This window comes from Ictidomys tridecemlineatus, chromosome 4 (genome assembly GCF_052094955.1).
Source record: "Ictidomys tridecemlineatus isolate mIctTri1 chromosome 4, mIctTri1.hap1, whole genome shotgun sequence".
Lineage (NCBI taxonomy): Eukaryota > Metazoa > Chordata > Mammalia > Rodentia > Sciuridae > Ictidomys > Ictidomys tridecemlineatus.
Genome location: NC_135480.1, coordinates 30785790 through 30801291, shown reverse-complemented (window position 1 = coordinate 30801291; position 15502 = coordinate 30785790). Strand labels below are relative to the sequence as shown.

The following is a 15502-nucleotide window of genomic DNA, read 5'->3' as shown; positions in this document are numbered from 1 at the left end:
TTTTGGTGGACACACATCTTTATTTTATTTTTATGTGGTGCTGAGGATCGAACCCAGCGCCACTGAAATGGTATCTTTATGAGATGTGTTTATTTTGATAAACTTAAATTCAAGTTATAGATTTTATATAATGACTGCTGTAAGGAGGAAGAAGAAATTCTTATATATGCTTTAAATGTTAAGGGTAACTAGAAATACAATTTATTTACTTTCATTCTAGAAAGTAACTTACATCACTAAAATAACCATAACATTGAACACCTTACCCAGGAACCACTAACTTCTGCCCATTGTGGATTCGGTATGAGCACCGATAGTCATCAGGAAGCTTGCAACCAATCTGCGCTTCCACAGCATCTAGGTCTTCTTCACGAGCTCCCTCTGCAAATGCACACCAAAGAAAGAATTATGAAGATACAACGCAATCTAAAAAGGTGTAGTTCATGCTATGAGGAGGCCACTAACTTGAATTTTGCATATTTAAAAACTTGCCACATATTCTAGATTTTATTTAAAGGTAGGAAGGAATAGCAAACACCTAGAGAAGAAGATATCCACTTTCAACAATGGCCCAAGTTGATCAACACTTTAGGTAGCTGTGCTGCATTGCTGAAAGGTTAAAAAAAGAAAGAATAAGAAAAAAAGAAAGAATTAAAGAAAGAGAGAGGGATATCTAGTAAACAATCAAAAAAACTGGGTCTACATAAAACCAAGATCTGACTTGAGGTGGAAAAAAAAATATGTATACACACACACACATACACACAAACTGATTTTAAAAACACTAGTTTTTGTTGGTGAGAATCCAGAAGGGTCATATCCTACGGATAAGGGTGAATGAAAATAGATCAGTCCTCACAAAGAATAAAGCCCAGATTCCAATGTCTGATTGGAACGAGGTGATTTGTCCAAGGATGAGCTGCCAATCAAAAGCAGAAATAAATCTCTAGAAGAAAATAATGTTATTCCCCACGCTCAAGTAATGTCTAGCAAACAATCAAAAAACCAAGGTCTACATAAAGCCAAGATCCGACCCGAGGGGAAAAAATACAGCCAAATCTATAATACATCAGTTCCTGAAGTCAGGAAACATGACAATTGATGTACTCAATAAATTAAATGACAGGACTTTCAGGAGAGAATTAGAAATTTAAAACTAAATTGAATGAAAATCTTAGAGCTTAAGGATTAGAATAACTAAAATTAAGAATACACTGAAAGGGGACTGGGGTTGTAGCTCAGTGGTTGAGCATTTACCTCGAATGTGTGAGGAACTGGGTTCCATCCTCAGCACCATATAAATAAATAAATAAAACAAAGATATTGTGCCATCTACAACTACCAAAAAATTTCTTTTTAAAAAAAGAATACACTGAAAGGGTTTAACAGCAAATTATAAGTTTAAAGATGAAAAAGGAAAAATAAACTGGAAACTGTATCAGAAGACAAAGAGGTGGGAAAATAAAAAAATAAAAAAATAATGTAATATTTTAATATTATTTTTAATATTTATTATTTTTAATAAATAAAAAGAGAATGTAAGACACACTGGGAGGACACAATGAAAAGATCTGAGATACATGCATTGGAATCCTAGAAAGAGAAGAAGAAGAAAACCAGGAACAGGCAGCATTTTTGAAGAGGCAGTCGCAGAAAATATCCAAAACTGATGAAAATATCAGACCATGATACAAAAAGCACCCTACAATTGTATTAAGACAAATCACTGGTGAAACTGCTGAAAATCAAAAACAAAGAGAAATCTTAAAAGCAGTTAGAGGAGGGGAAAGGGGATATAATAACTTTCAAAGGAACAAAGTAAGACTGACAACTGAATTCTCAATAGAAACAATAGAAGTCAGAAGAAGGATGTCTTCAGAATGGTGAAAAAAATTAGTGCTGCCTAGAATTCTATATTCAGTGAAGATATTCTCCACTGGGGAAGATGAAATAAATACATTTCTAGACTAAGAAAATATGAAAACATTCAGAAGTAGCAGTCCCCTATTAAAAGAAAGACTGCTGGGCACGGTAGCACATGCCTGTAATCCAAAGCTTAGGAGGATGAGGCAGATCAGAAGTTCAAAGCCAGCCTCAGCAACTTAGTAAACCACTTAACAAATCCGGGAGACCCTGTCTCTGAATAAAATAGAAAAAATGGGCCTGGGGATGTGGCTCAGTGATTAAGCACCTCTGGGTCCAATCCTCAATACAAAAAAAAAGAAAAGAAAGAAAGAAAGAAAGAAAAACTAAAAGGAGCTGAGCAAGGTGGCTCATGCCTATAATCCCAGGGATTTAGGAGACCGAAGCAGGAGGATTGAAAGTTTGAGCTAGCCTCGGCAATTTGGCAAGGTCCTGTCTCAAAAATATAAAATGCTAGAGATGCAGCATCATGAATTTAATTCAATTTCTAGTACCACAGACACACACACAAAATTATTTAGGGAAAAATAAAATATTCCCAGATGGAAACATAAACATACAGGTAGGAATGAAGAACAATCAGAAAAAGTAAATATGAAGGTTATTCTAAAATAATAGTGAATGTACATAAAGCGTTTTTATGGATTTTAAAACTACCGAAAATTAAGATCACAAAAATTATAATTCAAGGGACTGAGGTTGAGCAAGGTCCTAACATGGTCAAGGCTCTGAGTTTGATTCCCAAAAGACTATAATACAAAAGGCAGGAGGAAGGTGACTAGAATGAAAGTACTCCAAAGTTCAATTTTAATTGTCCAGGAGTAAAAACACTGATTTACATTAGTCTTTAATATGTCAAGGATGCACATTTTAACATCTGAGGTAAGCCCTAAAAATGAAATTCAAAAGAGGGAAGAAATGGAACAAAACATAATTAATTAGGAAGAACACAAAGAACAGTGAACATGATATTTAAATTCAAATACATTAGTAAAACACTAAACACAAATAGGCTAAATTGTTGAGAGCCACAGCCAAAGGGGCCCCAGCAAACTTCCAGCTGCCGGCTGATGATTGGCTCACAGCGGCCCCAGCAACATCTAGCTGATTGGCTCCTCTGCGGTGATGTTCATTGGGCTGTTTCCCTGCCCTTCAGACTGCCAGCTGATGATTGGCTCACAGCGGCCCCAGCAACATCTAGCTGATTGGCTCCTCCACGGAGCTGCTCATTGGGGGACTTTTTTGGCTCTGCCCACACAACCCAGCCAATCGGCCTCAAGAGAGGAGGATTGTGGGAGGTTGGGAGGCTGGTGTGGGGGTGAGAGGCGTGTGGAAGCCAGTGGTGGCAGTTGGGCTCTGAGGGTTTTTTCCCTGAGGAGCTGTTTTGTTTGGCGTTTGTAGTTCTAAAAATAAAGTTAGTTTCTTTTGACAAGTGGCTCCTGAATTGTGCCAAGCCAGACTTCGGCACTAAATAATTTAATGAAAAGAAACTGACACACCAGGTTAAAATGCTTAGCATTCAGGAAGCCCTAGGTTCAATTCCTAGCCCCACAAACAAACAAAACCCTCCAAACAAAAAGACCACCACACAATTATATACAAGAGATAAAACTTTACATAGATACAGAAGGGAAAAAAAATGCTGAAATAGCTCTCCTAAAATCGCACAACTTTAAGGCAAACAGCTTTATTGTAGCTAATGAAGGGCTTTTCTTAATGACAGAAAGGTTAAATTCACTACACAGGTCATATAATTCTAATTTTATAAACCTAATAACACAGCCTCGAAATATAATTTTTAAAGTGACAGAACCAAAATGGAAAAAAAGACCTATCTACAAGCATACTGGGTATACTTGTTTTTTATTGCTGTTATAAGTAGCAGCTTAAAATACCTCTTTTTTTTTTTTTTTTGCTTTTCAAGTAAATGTGAGGCTAGGACAGCCCAGGTAAGGTTCCTTTCTTAAACATCTCTCCCATATAAGAAGACACCTGGCCTCTTTACTTTAGGCTCGACTGAGGGGAAGTGGAACAGGCTGAGTCCACCCCCAGGAAACTGAGCCAAGACATTCATTTATGATTTTAGTTTCTGTAGGTCAGAAGCCCAGCCATGACTCAACTGGATCCTCTGTTTAGGTCCTGCAAGGCTGAGATCAGGGACTGCTAGCTCATTTTACAAATCTTTTGCCTGGGATCTTCATCCAAGTTCACTGATTATTGGTATAATTCTGTTCTTCTGGTGGCACTCCCACTTTGAATCTCTCTGGCTTCAGGAAGGGCCAGTCCTTTTTAAGGGTTCACTTGATTAAATGACACCACTCAAGATAATTTCCCTTTTGATAAGGTTAAACTCAAATTCAACTAATTTGAAATTATATCTGCAAAATTCCTTTACCTGTTTCATATAATAATGGCCCAATCGTAGGTATAAAATCAATTCTATTCATAGTACTGCCTACAATCAAGGACAGATGACTATACCAGGCTTTGGGCTGCCATGAGCTAAGAAGTTTTCCTCTGTTGCTCCCTACCACTATGATGTTTCTGCCTTGGAATCAGCCAGTCATGGACTGAAACCTCTGAAACAAAGTAATTCCTTCCAGGTATTTGTCAGAGCAATGAAAAGCTAACTAATACTACCATTAAACACAACAGCATTTAATCTCACAACCAAAACAAAAACAATTCATATGAAATACATACTTAACCATGCAATTTATATCAAGTTCAAAGAGAAAAAAAAATCTGCTGGCATTAGCAATCAGGACAGTTGGTTGACTCTACAAAAAAGGCAAGAGATATCAGTAGGCTTCTAGGTAGAAATGAGACTCTTCTTTCTTGATCTGGAGAGTATTATGAGGAATATGTTCACTTTGAATAATTCAGTGAGTTGAGCACCTGTGATTTGTGCACATTTCTGTACATCCATTAACATCATTATTGTACCTATGTATGATATGTGATGGGAGCGGTAGTTCAATTCTGCAAGAATCTTTCTGAACATCCCTAATTCCAGTCTAATGTTGAGTAAAATATCAGACAAAACAAATTTGAGGAATTTTCTACAAAATACCTAATGAGTATTTCTCAAAATTGTCAAAGTCATAAAAAGACAAGGAATGACAGAATGAGAAACTGCCATAGACAATTACAGAAACATGACAACTAAATGCAATGTGCTATTCTAGACAAGATCCTGGAACAGATAAAGGACATTAATAAAAAAACAAACAAAAAAAACCCTGGGTAAATCCAAATGAAGTCTAGGCTTGGTTAGTAGCAACATATTAATGATAACTTTTTAGTTTTGATAAATGTCCCATATGGTGGAATATTAGGAGTAACTGAAACTGAGGGATATATAGAACTATCTTTGCAACATTTCTATAAGCCTGAAACTACTCTAAAACAAAAAGTTTATAAGGCACCAAGCTGAATGCCTGAACTAAATAAACTAACATTTGTAGATATTAGATATTTAACATATAAGATTAAGAAACTAAGAATTGCTTGAAAAGAGAAAAAAGTAAAAACAAAACAATACATAAAAAAGAGAAATGTAAAGAAATAGATATTTACAATATGGTAAAATCAAGATTGAAAGAGGCATACTACTCTGATGGAATTTGGAAGCCAGACAGTCAGTGTTCTTATCTTGGCTCTACTACTTATTGACTGGAAAGTGATTTCAGCTAGTTTTCTCATCTGCAGATGGGAATAATACCACCACCCATCTGAGAGAATTATAGTGAGGATTATATAAGATTTCATGTGCTTATTTAATAAAGTATTTTACTGGTACTTAATATTCATTCACTTCCCTTCCCCCTTTCACCTACTCAAATGAGGAAGCAGTGAAAGGCTACTAGAAGCCAAGAAACCCAGATTGGAGTTCTTTTACCTCCATCACTTACTACTAGTTATAGGGCCTTACATTAGGCCCTTTTTTCACCTTCAAAATGAGTGTGCAAATATAAACTATGGATTGGCAAATTGTAGTCCACAAGCTAAAAATCCTAGCCTGCTGCCTATTTCTATAAATAAAGTATTATTGGAACCTACCCATACCCATTTGCTTATGTATTGTCAATGGCTGCTTTTCTGAAATAGCAAGGTTGAACAACAGACCATGTGTCCCAGAAAGCCTAAAATATTTACAATCTGGCTCTTTAAAGAAAAAGTTTGCCAGCCCCTGGTCTAAATGATCTCTAAATGCTCTTTCAACTCCAAAATTCTAAACCAACACGTAAGATAAATATGAAATTTGAAGGTACGCTTCATAAAATGTGTCCCAAGCCTAATGCCTGTTTACTCACCAATTATCCTTCTTATCTGCCACTTCTATAACTTTGAAATTGAATCAGGGAATGAGGCATCTGAGGTGAGCAGCTAGACTCCTGCTAAAATTGTAAACTTCATATGCCCAGAGCTCCTAGAGTTCCCAGATACCAAGGGTTTTTATCCTGTTCCACTCAAGGCAAGTCCTTGAGAACTGGCACCTGGCGGTAAAGCAGGAACTGTCAAGGAGTTCTCTGACAACCCTACCTCCAACTGCTAGGTACAAAACAGCAGAGCCTAGGAATACCAAACTGAATGCAAAACAGCAACAACAAAAATAAAAATAAAATAAAAAAAAGAAAGAAAAGAAAAGAAGCTGTCTACATTCTCATATTCCAAATGTCCTAATACTGGACTAGACCTTAAAGAGACTTAAGACATTCTAAACAAAATAGGATAGATCCTCTCTCCCTTCAACCAATTTGGTGGGAGTCAGCCTTATATTCAATACCCGGCTTTACCTTTTGTTTTGTGAAGGAAAACAATGTCATTTTTTTAATGCCTTACGTAGCTTCCCTATAAAACAAAAATACAGCTGGGCTTAGTGGCTGAGGCAAGAGGATCCCAAGTTCAAGGCTAGCCTTGGCAATTGACTCTGTCTCAAAACAAAAAATATTTTGGGGATGTAGCTCAGTGGTAGAGTGTCCCTAGGTTCAAGTCCCAGCACTGGAGGTCAGGAGCAGGGGGATAGAATTACCTGTCTCATAGGATATTTGCAAATTAAGTGAATTCTCACAAAATATTAAATTTAGTGCCTAGCTTATACTTAATAAATAATAGCTACTGCAAGCTATTACCTATTTAACTTATCACCACTAAATACCTGTTTTTCAGAATTATTGTCCTCTTGAAATATTTCATACCACATACCAGCTAATAATATTATTCTTTTCTTCCTAGCAAACATGTTATTAAAAACACTAACCAAGGTTCTTTTCTTCAAAGCTCTACTCTACCCTCTCTCTACTGAAATAATTTTCTTCTACCTTCTAGAAATTCAGTTTAGATACAATGGGTATGAAAGTGATATTTGCATAGGAAATTATAATGGAAATATGACAGAGAAAAGAAATGCTATTTCAAAAGAGATATTAGTTCTAAATAAAGGAAAACATTTGAGAATGGATTCCAATTTTAGCTTAATAAAACCAAAATGTGTACATTTCTTTCATTGAAGAAATCTGAAAAATGTTAGAAGACAAAGCAGATAAGTGGCAATATATCTATGTATTTTCATTGGTATTAATTAACCAATAAAATTACGATAACTTGTTAATATTTCTTGCCGAAATTAGACAATAATAGTATAATAGAAAGTACACAGAATTCTGGGGTCAAATAAACCTCAGCTGAAATCTTAGTTTCACCACTTTGTGTAAATATCAAAATAAGCATAAAGTTTTATTATACTGCTCTTATATTCTTAAAGACCCAGGATTTTTCCAAATATTACATTAACATTTACTTGTACTGAAAATAAAAAAAAAATGCCGATACTATATGCAAAGTTTTCAAATAAAAAATTATCTGTTGGGCTGTGGGTAGTTCATTGGCTCACTATTTGCCTAGTATGGGTGAAGTCTTGGTTTGACCTCTAGTACTACACACACACACACACAAAAAAAAAAAAAAAAAAAAAAAAAGAAAAGAAAAAAAACTTTCAAAAAGAAATAATAAGCTGGGAGTGGTGGGGCAAGCCTGTAATCTCAGGCAAATTCAAGGTCAGCAAGTTCAAGGTCAGCCTAAGAAACTTAGCAAGACCCTGTTTCAAAATAAATAAAAAAATAAGAAGAGCTATGGATGCCGCTCAGTGGTAAAGCATTTGCCAAGCATACACAAAGCATTGAATTCAATCCCCAGCACAAAAAAAAAAAAAAGAAATCACAATAGTTAAACAATCTTAGCATTAGCATAGCATTACTAACTTCTTTACATAAAACAAACAAAAAGATGAAAGGAGTTGTTCAGCTTTCTCTTCTAGTAAATAACAATGTGGGTCCCAAGGCTGAACAAAAACAGGGCAGGCTCTATAGTACAGGTGCATTTAATAATATTGGTATTCTGCTTCCTTGGCCAAATATAACTGGTGAATAACAGACAAGGTTAGATTAGCACAGTTGCACAGATAATAGATTCAAAGTTACTTAAAATAATCTCTTTATACTAACAGTAACCAAATGGAGGGGAGGGGGACCCTGCATTTCCAGTACCTTTCAGAGATAAGACCATCCGAGGACACCTGGGCTCCAAATATTTCTTGAGATCATCCCAGGCCTTTTTAATAGCAGCATAATGATCAATGTATCTTCCTACATCTGAGTAAGTATCTATGAAGAGAGATTTCCAACACTGATTCTTCCGTGTTTTCTCTTCCCTAAACAGATTTTAAAAATGAGATTAAAAAATCTTTTCAAACAATACCAGGATATATTTTCAACACTTACCAACACACTTTATTGGGAGTTTGTGATTTGCCTTTCTTCTTCACTTATTTTAGCCACAATGGGAGACTAGATAACAAAAAGTGATACATACCTCAAAAATTGAAATAGGAATTACTGCTGACATGATGGGATTGAGTCACTATTTTCTTACTTTCTACTTAATTTTTTTTCTAAGTTTTCTAATCTTTAATAAAATATAATGTGAATAGTACCCCTACAAAATTTAAAAGTATGTTCTATTTTAGAGAACACTTAGAATCTAATGATAATAACAGAATAAGCCAGAGAATCACAAAGGATTAAAATAACTATATATTTCAACATTTCAATTTGGTATAATTCTGCAAACATTTAGCCACTGAAGGCATAAAAAATAAAGACACTTTTTTTGGAAGAAAGAATAAAGTATAAGTGGGAGAGGACAGAACAGCCACAGAGAACCTGAAGGTCACATATTAATGAGCTTTGGCTTTCTCCTGTAGGAAGCGTAGAGCCACTAAAAGAGTTCAATGGGAGATTAAAAAAGCAGAATTGGAGCTGGGTTTGTGGCTCAGTGGTAGAGTGCATGCCTAGAATGTGTGAAGTACTGGGTTCGATCCTCAGCATCACATAAAAATAAAGATATTGTGTCCACCTACAACTAAAAAATAAATATTTAAAAAAAAAAAAGCAGAATTGTGGTTTTAGATTAATAGGGGTAGATTTGAGGGATATAAACTAGAGGCATAGAGAGGAGTTAGGAAGGTTTTGCAATAGTCCTGATAAGAGAAGATGAACCAAACTAAGCGAGGTGAAATGAATAGGAAGACTTGAGAAATATACTGAAGCTAACCTCAGGAAGGTAACTAAAAGAATGTAAGAAAGGAGATCAAAGATGATTCCTAATTCTGGCTTGGATGCCTAGACAGATGCAGCTGCCATGAAGACTAGAAACACAAAAGGATAGGTTTAGGACTGGGAAAAGAACAAAATGAGGTGGGCTTTTTTTTTTTTTTTTAATGGGGGTTGAAGAGAAAAGGGAAGCATCTTTTTATTAATCTAAATTATACATACATATTAAAAATTAAAATATACATACATATTAAAAATTAAAATCAAGAACTGGGTTGGGGACAGCTCAGTAGTAAAACACTCACCTAACATGTTATGAGGCCCTGATTTCATTCCTAGAGCCACAAAAAATAATAACAACAACGATAAAATAAAAGTAATTTAAAAGTTCCAAAGGACTTGTGGTTAAAAAAAAACAAAAAACAAACCTAGTTTCCCATTCTAAGCTCTACCCCTCAAAGGAAATATAAGTTAATATCTCAAAGTGAAAGATAAGGACAGAGCAGTACTTCAAATACCCACTTCCCCGTTCCTCCTCCATACATGAGACAGCTCTGTTATTAATGTTTAGTCTGATAGAACTAAAAGCTTGCAGCTTTAAATAATAAACTTCTACTTCTTCCCCAACTTTTGTTACTACCCTTGATAAGAAAGGTGTTAATATTCCCATCTTTCCTTTCACCTTTCCCAACTCTTACTGTTTATCTACACTTTTATTCTGTCAAATTTGTTAACCTGTGTGGAACAGCCAAGAGAAAAGTCTAGCAGACAACAAGCTAGAGCCTGGGGTTGAGTGGTGGATGTCAGTGGGGAGACTCAGGTCAGGGAGTTAGGAGCACTCTCAGGTGGTCACCAGGAACTGGAACAACACATGCAGAGTTCACAGAGGGAGAGAATAGTGGGCCAAGAACTGAGCATACCAATATTATTGGCAGGCACAAGAACAGCCATCAGAGGAGATACAGAGATACAGTCTAGAGATATAGAGATACAGTCTAGAGAGAACACAGAATAGTGTTATAAGGATCAAGTTTTGAGAGTGCATGTTCCCCATCAGCTGCTAGGAAGGAAAGAACAGAGGATGGAGCTGAATGACAGGTACCAAGACACAGTTAAGTAGGGAATAAGTTTGAGTGTTCTATAGCATAGTAGTTTGCAACAATTCATTATATATTTCATAATATTTTATAAAGAACTAAAAGAAGTTTCCAGATACAAAGAAATGATAAATGTTTAAGGAGAGGAAAATACTATTAGCCTGATTTGATTAATATACATTATACACATGTATGGAATTATTACACCACAGCCCATAAACATGTACAATTATTACAAATCTATTAAAACATAAATTAAAATTTTATTCTAAAAAATTTAATCCCCCCACCCCATTCACACACATAAAAAAAAAATACCTGTTCCCTGAATACTTACTCAGATATCAGCCAGTATTTTTTGCAATGTCTTCTCCACAGTGGATCATGACTTGATAGCTGGCTAAGTCTTCGACTGACATAGCAACAACTGGTGGTAACCAAATTCACAATTAGTACAAAATAAAAATTTTTAAAACATTTTAAAAATAAAGATGAAAATAGTCTTTATTAAATTGTTTTATTCCTTTTACTTATTTTCCACTTGCTGTCCTTATAAATACAAACAATACTTTCCAAATTTTGTTTAATGTGTTAGTATAACCCCTTGTGAGTAGTAAAATCTTAACTATTTTGATTCACACATAAATCCTGAAACCACTACAATTGCAATTTCCAAGAGTCTATTAAAAATAAATACATATAAAATTAGAGTTAACATCAAATCAAGGAGCTTTTCTATATTTATCAGAGTAGTAATTATCAGAATAGAAATTATCTCTATGTATTGGAAGAAACATTATTCAGGTGTAAACAAAATGGTTTTCAGGTATTTTTCAAGATCTGTAAGATGTATGATACTAAATGTATAGGCCCTTTGCTTTGTTCTAATTTTTTCTTAAAGGAAAAAAAATACTGTAGCTAAAAAATATTCTTTCATTAAAGCAACTATTGGATAGTCCACCCCTAAAAAGAATATCTACATCATTATGGTTCTATTTGGCATTTATGGCTATACAAGTTATCAACTGCCCTAAAATATGAACTACTAGAAGCACATGATTTTCTTATTATATTGAGATTTCCAACACAATAATGCTCTAATCCCATAATGCTACCCTACATAATTAATTTGTAAAAAGAACTGAATCTAAGATTAGGAAAGTGGATTTCTATCCCTTAGAAATCATAACTTATAGAAAGTAGATATACAAAGATCTCACTTGGGCAATAACTAATCAACTCATGAAATCTTACATTACAAGGAGTTTGTCAAAAGGCCAAACGCAGGCATGTTAAAAACTGTGATAAACATAACAGCCTTTGATTTTCAAATTTTATAGAAATAGCATCCTCTTCCTTTTCTGTTGAGCTCAGGGAATAACCAAACTAACTTTTGTAAACACAAGAATTCCTCTAGTTATACAAATTCAGGTTCCATTTTCTCTGTTCTTGATTACTCTCCCTCTACTTGCCCCAGTAGTTAAACAACATACAAGAATTGGGAATGAGAACCAAAGGTGACTTTGATGCACTTCAAGGTTGAAAACTACTGCTCTAGGGTCTGATTCAGTTGGCTTAAAGTGAGAGCTGTACCTCAGGCATTGGGATGTTTAAAAAGTGCCACTAAATATAGAATGAATCTGACAAAAAATATGCAATATGCATGTATAAACATACCACAGTGAGTTCCACCACTGTTCATATCTATAAATGCCAAAGAAAAAAAATGAGTGAGCCAGGAAGCAATGGCCCATGCCTATAATCCCAGTGGCTCAGGAGGCTGAGGCAGGAGGATCAAAGCCAGCCTCAGCAAAAGCAAGGCACTAAGCAACTCAGTAAGATCCTCTCTCTAAATAAAATACAAAATAGGGCTGGGGATGTGGCTCAGTGGTTGAGCATCCCCAAGTTCAATCCCCAGTAACCCCTGTCCAAAAAAATAAGTGAAAGGAAGACCAGTAGAGGATAGGAAGTGGGAGCGGAAAAGAAGGAAGGGACAAAGGGAGCACTGGGTATTGAAATGGAGTAAATCAAATTCCATGTACATATGATTTTGTCAAAATAAATCAAACTATTACAGTTTGGTTAAAACTATTATAACCACAATGCACTAATAAAAGAAAAAAATTTATTAAAAAAAAACTTGCCACTGGTTATTGTGACACACAATGAAGGTAGAAAATGGTGTGTGATAAATCAACCTGGAATGGAGAAACTATGTAATTGATATTATACCAAGAAGTGAATTAATCCAATCTAAACCAATACAGTTGAGCAAACACATCCTAAACCTGTCAGTGCTTGGCAATTGGCTGGACATTTGTTAAGTTGGACTATATGGTACAAGGATGAAGCTTAAGTACATGGACACATCTGTGCATAAAATTCAATGGTATTCAACTCAACTGATTTCCACAGCATTTATCAAGGGGTCAGGTGCATCTGTTTAAAATTCTGATTGCTACCTAATGCATTTAGAATAAAATCTCCTCCCTCTGGCTCACAAGATCCTACATGATCTCACCAGCCTCAAGTCAGTCTGCCTGTGAGTCACTGCCTACATCCAACAACACCAGCCTTCTAGCTCCTCCAACAGGCAATGCTGTTAATGTCCCATCAGTCTCTGAAAACACTGTTCCCTCTGCCAGTACTGCACTATGCCTTGCTTCATATGTGGCAGCTCCTTCTGCTGTGAATTGGTTGTCTCTTCTTTCCAACTTTTAACAGAGCAATCTATTTCCTTCCAAGCACTAAGCACCTCTTATGTACTTGTCTTTCCATCTTGCCCATTAGTCTGTAAGCTCCATGAGATACCTTATCTGCCTGGTTCGCTATTGTATCCCTAACGTTTAATAGGCTGGCACACCGAAGGTACTCCAAAAAACAAAAATATGTTGAATAAATGATGAATATGAAGAAAAAAACATTTTTTACATTTGAGAACATACCATATTTTTGGTAAGGCAAATAAATTCTATACAGGAAGGAAGAAGGTAAAGGAAGGTCTTAGAGGAATTTCATCTTGTCAGGTTAAGAGGGGAGCAAGATATTTCCAGCAAGGTCAAGAGCTTAAGCCACAAAATGAAAAAGAAGCAAGTACACTGCATTTGCTTCTGCTATCTGAAAGGCCTTAGAAAATAAGCCAGATGATAAAAGCCTTATATGCCCCACAAGTTTAGGTTCCAATCTGTAAATAAGGAGTAATGAAGGTTTTTAAGGTTTTTATTCATACTGAGAATGACAGCCAGATGCCTTGGGACGATCACTCTGGCAGCAATCAAAAGGGGGTGGGGTGTCTAGACAGCAAGAGGTCATAGCAACAGAATATTCCAGATTAAAGCAGTTGGAGCTGAACAGCCTTTCCTGAAGAAAAACGATTTCTCTTCTTTAATACTGCCTGAGTAGGGGGAAAAAAATCATTTTTTCTAGAAAAATAAAAGCAGTAGCAGGTACTAGTAGAGGTGCCAGAAAGAAACTAGAGATATCCCTCTGAAACCACTTAGCTAGGCCAACCAACATCTAGCTGTTAACAACTCCAAGTAATATGTATATCTATAAGGACCCTTAATAACACAAACCACAATCATCAACGGCTAGAACTAACGGTTATCCAAAAAAACAAAACAAAACAAAACAAAAATCGAAACAGGCCTTGCCTACCAGTACAGAGCGACTTTGTCTCCTCTGCAAACATTCATGGTAGGTAGCACAAGAAACTCAAAGCCACGCTGTCAAGGATGTAAATAATCCTGACATCCGAGGGTCGAGGAAGCGCCTTTTCTTCCTCCATTCCAGACCATCCCAATTTCTTAAAAGAACTGAACCACCTTTACCAGCAACCGGTGTTTATTTTTGGAACAGATGCTCTAAAGTGGGAAACCCTGCGAAAGACAGTCACCTGTATCGCATCACCGGAAGTCAGAACCAAAACACAAAATTCCAGCGTCCAGTCATAAGGAGGACAGTTGAGAACAAAACAATTCTCAACGCACAAGTCCGAAGTAACCTCTGCCAGCGACCACCGTGACGGGTGCGGCACCTGAGGGGTCAGGGGTCGCCTGCCTCCTCGCGCGTTCTACCTGCCCACGCTGGCAAAGGATCCTGCAGGCGAGGAGGCCAACAGAGACAAGCGACCGCCAGGACAGGGGTTTATCTACGGCGTCCAGGGCTGGGCCAGACCCAGAGGGGCCTCTGCGGAACCAGCCGTGGTCCACGGGTCGCGGCGGGGCGGCACCCGGGCGCTACCTCCCTCCCTGCAATTGGGCCTCGGCGAGGCCTGGAAGAGAGAGCTCTTGTCTCTCGGGGCCTGAGGCCTGAACGGGAGGAAGACCCCAGGGCCAGGCCCTCTCCTCCCGGTCTCCCCTGGCCCAGCTGGCTCTGCAAGATAAGGACGGCCCTGGCGTCACCTTCTGGTGCCGCCGGGGTCCAGTCCTGTCGGCGTCCCCAGCCTCCTTCCCTCCTGCCTCACCGCCTTTTCTCCCACCCCGGCTATGCGCACCGCCCTATTACTTGATTAGGTCCCGGTAGTCCAAGAAGGATAAGATGAGGAGCAGGGGATCGGTGGGCAGCGACTCCAGGGTCATAGGCACCGTCTCGGCCTCCATGGCCGCCATCTTGCCTGGCCCGGTGCAAGCCTAGTCCCGCCCCAACCCCGCCCCGGCCCCGCCCCCGCCGCCGCCCGAGCCGCTCCCCATCCGCTCGCACAGGTTTGTTATGTAACTGCCAGCTAGCCCCGCCCTGAGGGCGGTCCCCGGGGCGGCTCCCGGGGAGGCCCCGCCCCCGCCCCGTCTCCGCCTCCGCTGCAGGCTGCGGGCGGGCGCTGGATTCTCCGCCGCAGCCTTTGCTTCTGCTGGTATTCCCACCTACCCAGAT

General features: G+C 37.7%; 1 protein-coding gene and 1 non-coding gene across 3 annotated transcripts in view; both read right to left on the bottom strand.

The window, feature by feature from the left end:
• The window catches only part of Fbxo3 (F-box protein 3), a 31782-nt gene extending 16488 nt beyond the window's left edge, over positions 1–15294 (bottom strand). The window contains exons 1-4 of one of the 2 annotated variants that reach the window (XM_013359622.3): positions 15140–15294; positions 10971–11060; positions 8472–8635; positions 267–381 (exon numbers count right to left, since the gene is read on the bottom strand). In XM_013359622.3, coding sequence (XP_013215076.1) covers positions 267–381; positions 8472–8635; positions 10971–11060; positions 15140–15243 — 473 coding nt within the window. In that variant the 5' untranslated portion in view covers positions 15244–15294. The remainder of the gene's footprint in view (positions 1–266; positions 382–8471; positions 8636–10970; positions 11061–15139) is intronic. The other variant, XM_005327426.4, reaches the window with a different exon arrangement.
• Positions 3849–3987, bottom strand: LOC120890192 (small Cajal body-specific RNA 21). Its single transcript, XR_005734434.1, has one exon.
• Positions 15295–15502: the final 208 nt, after the last annotated feature.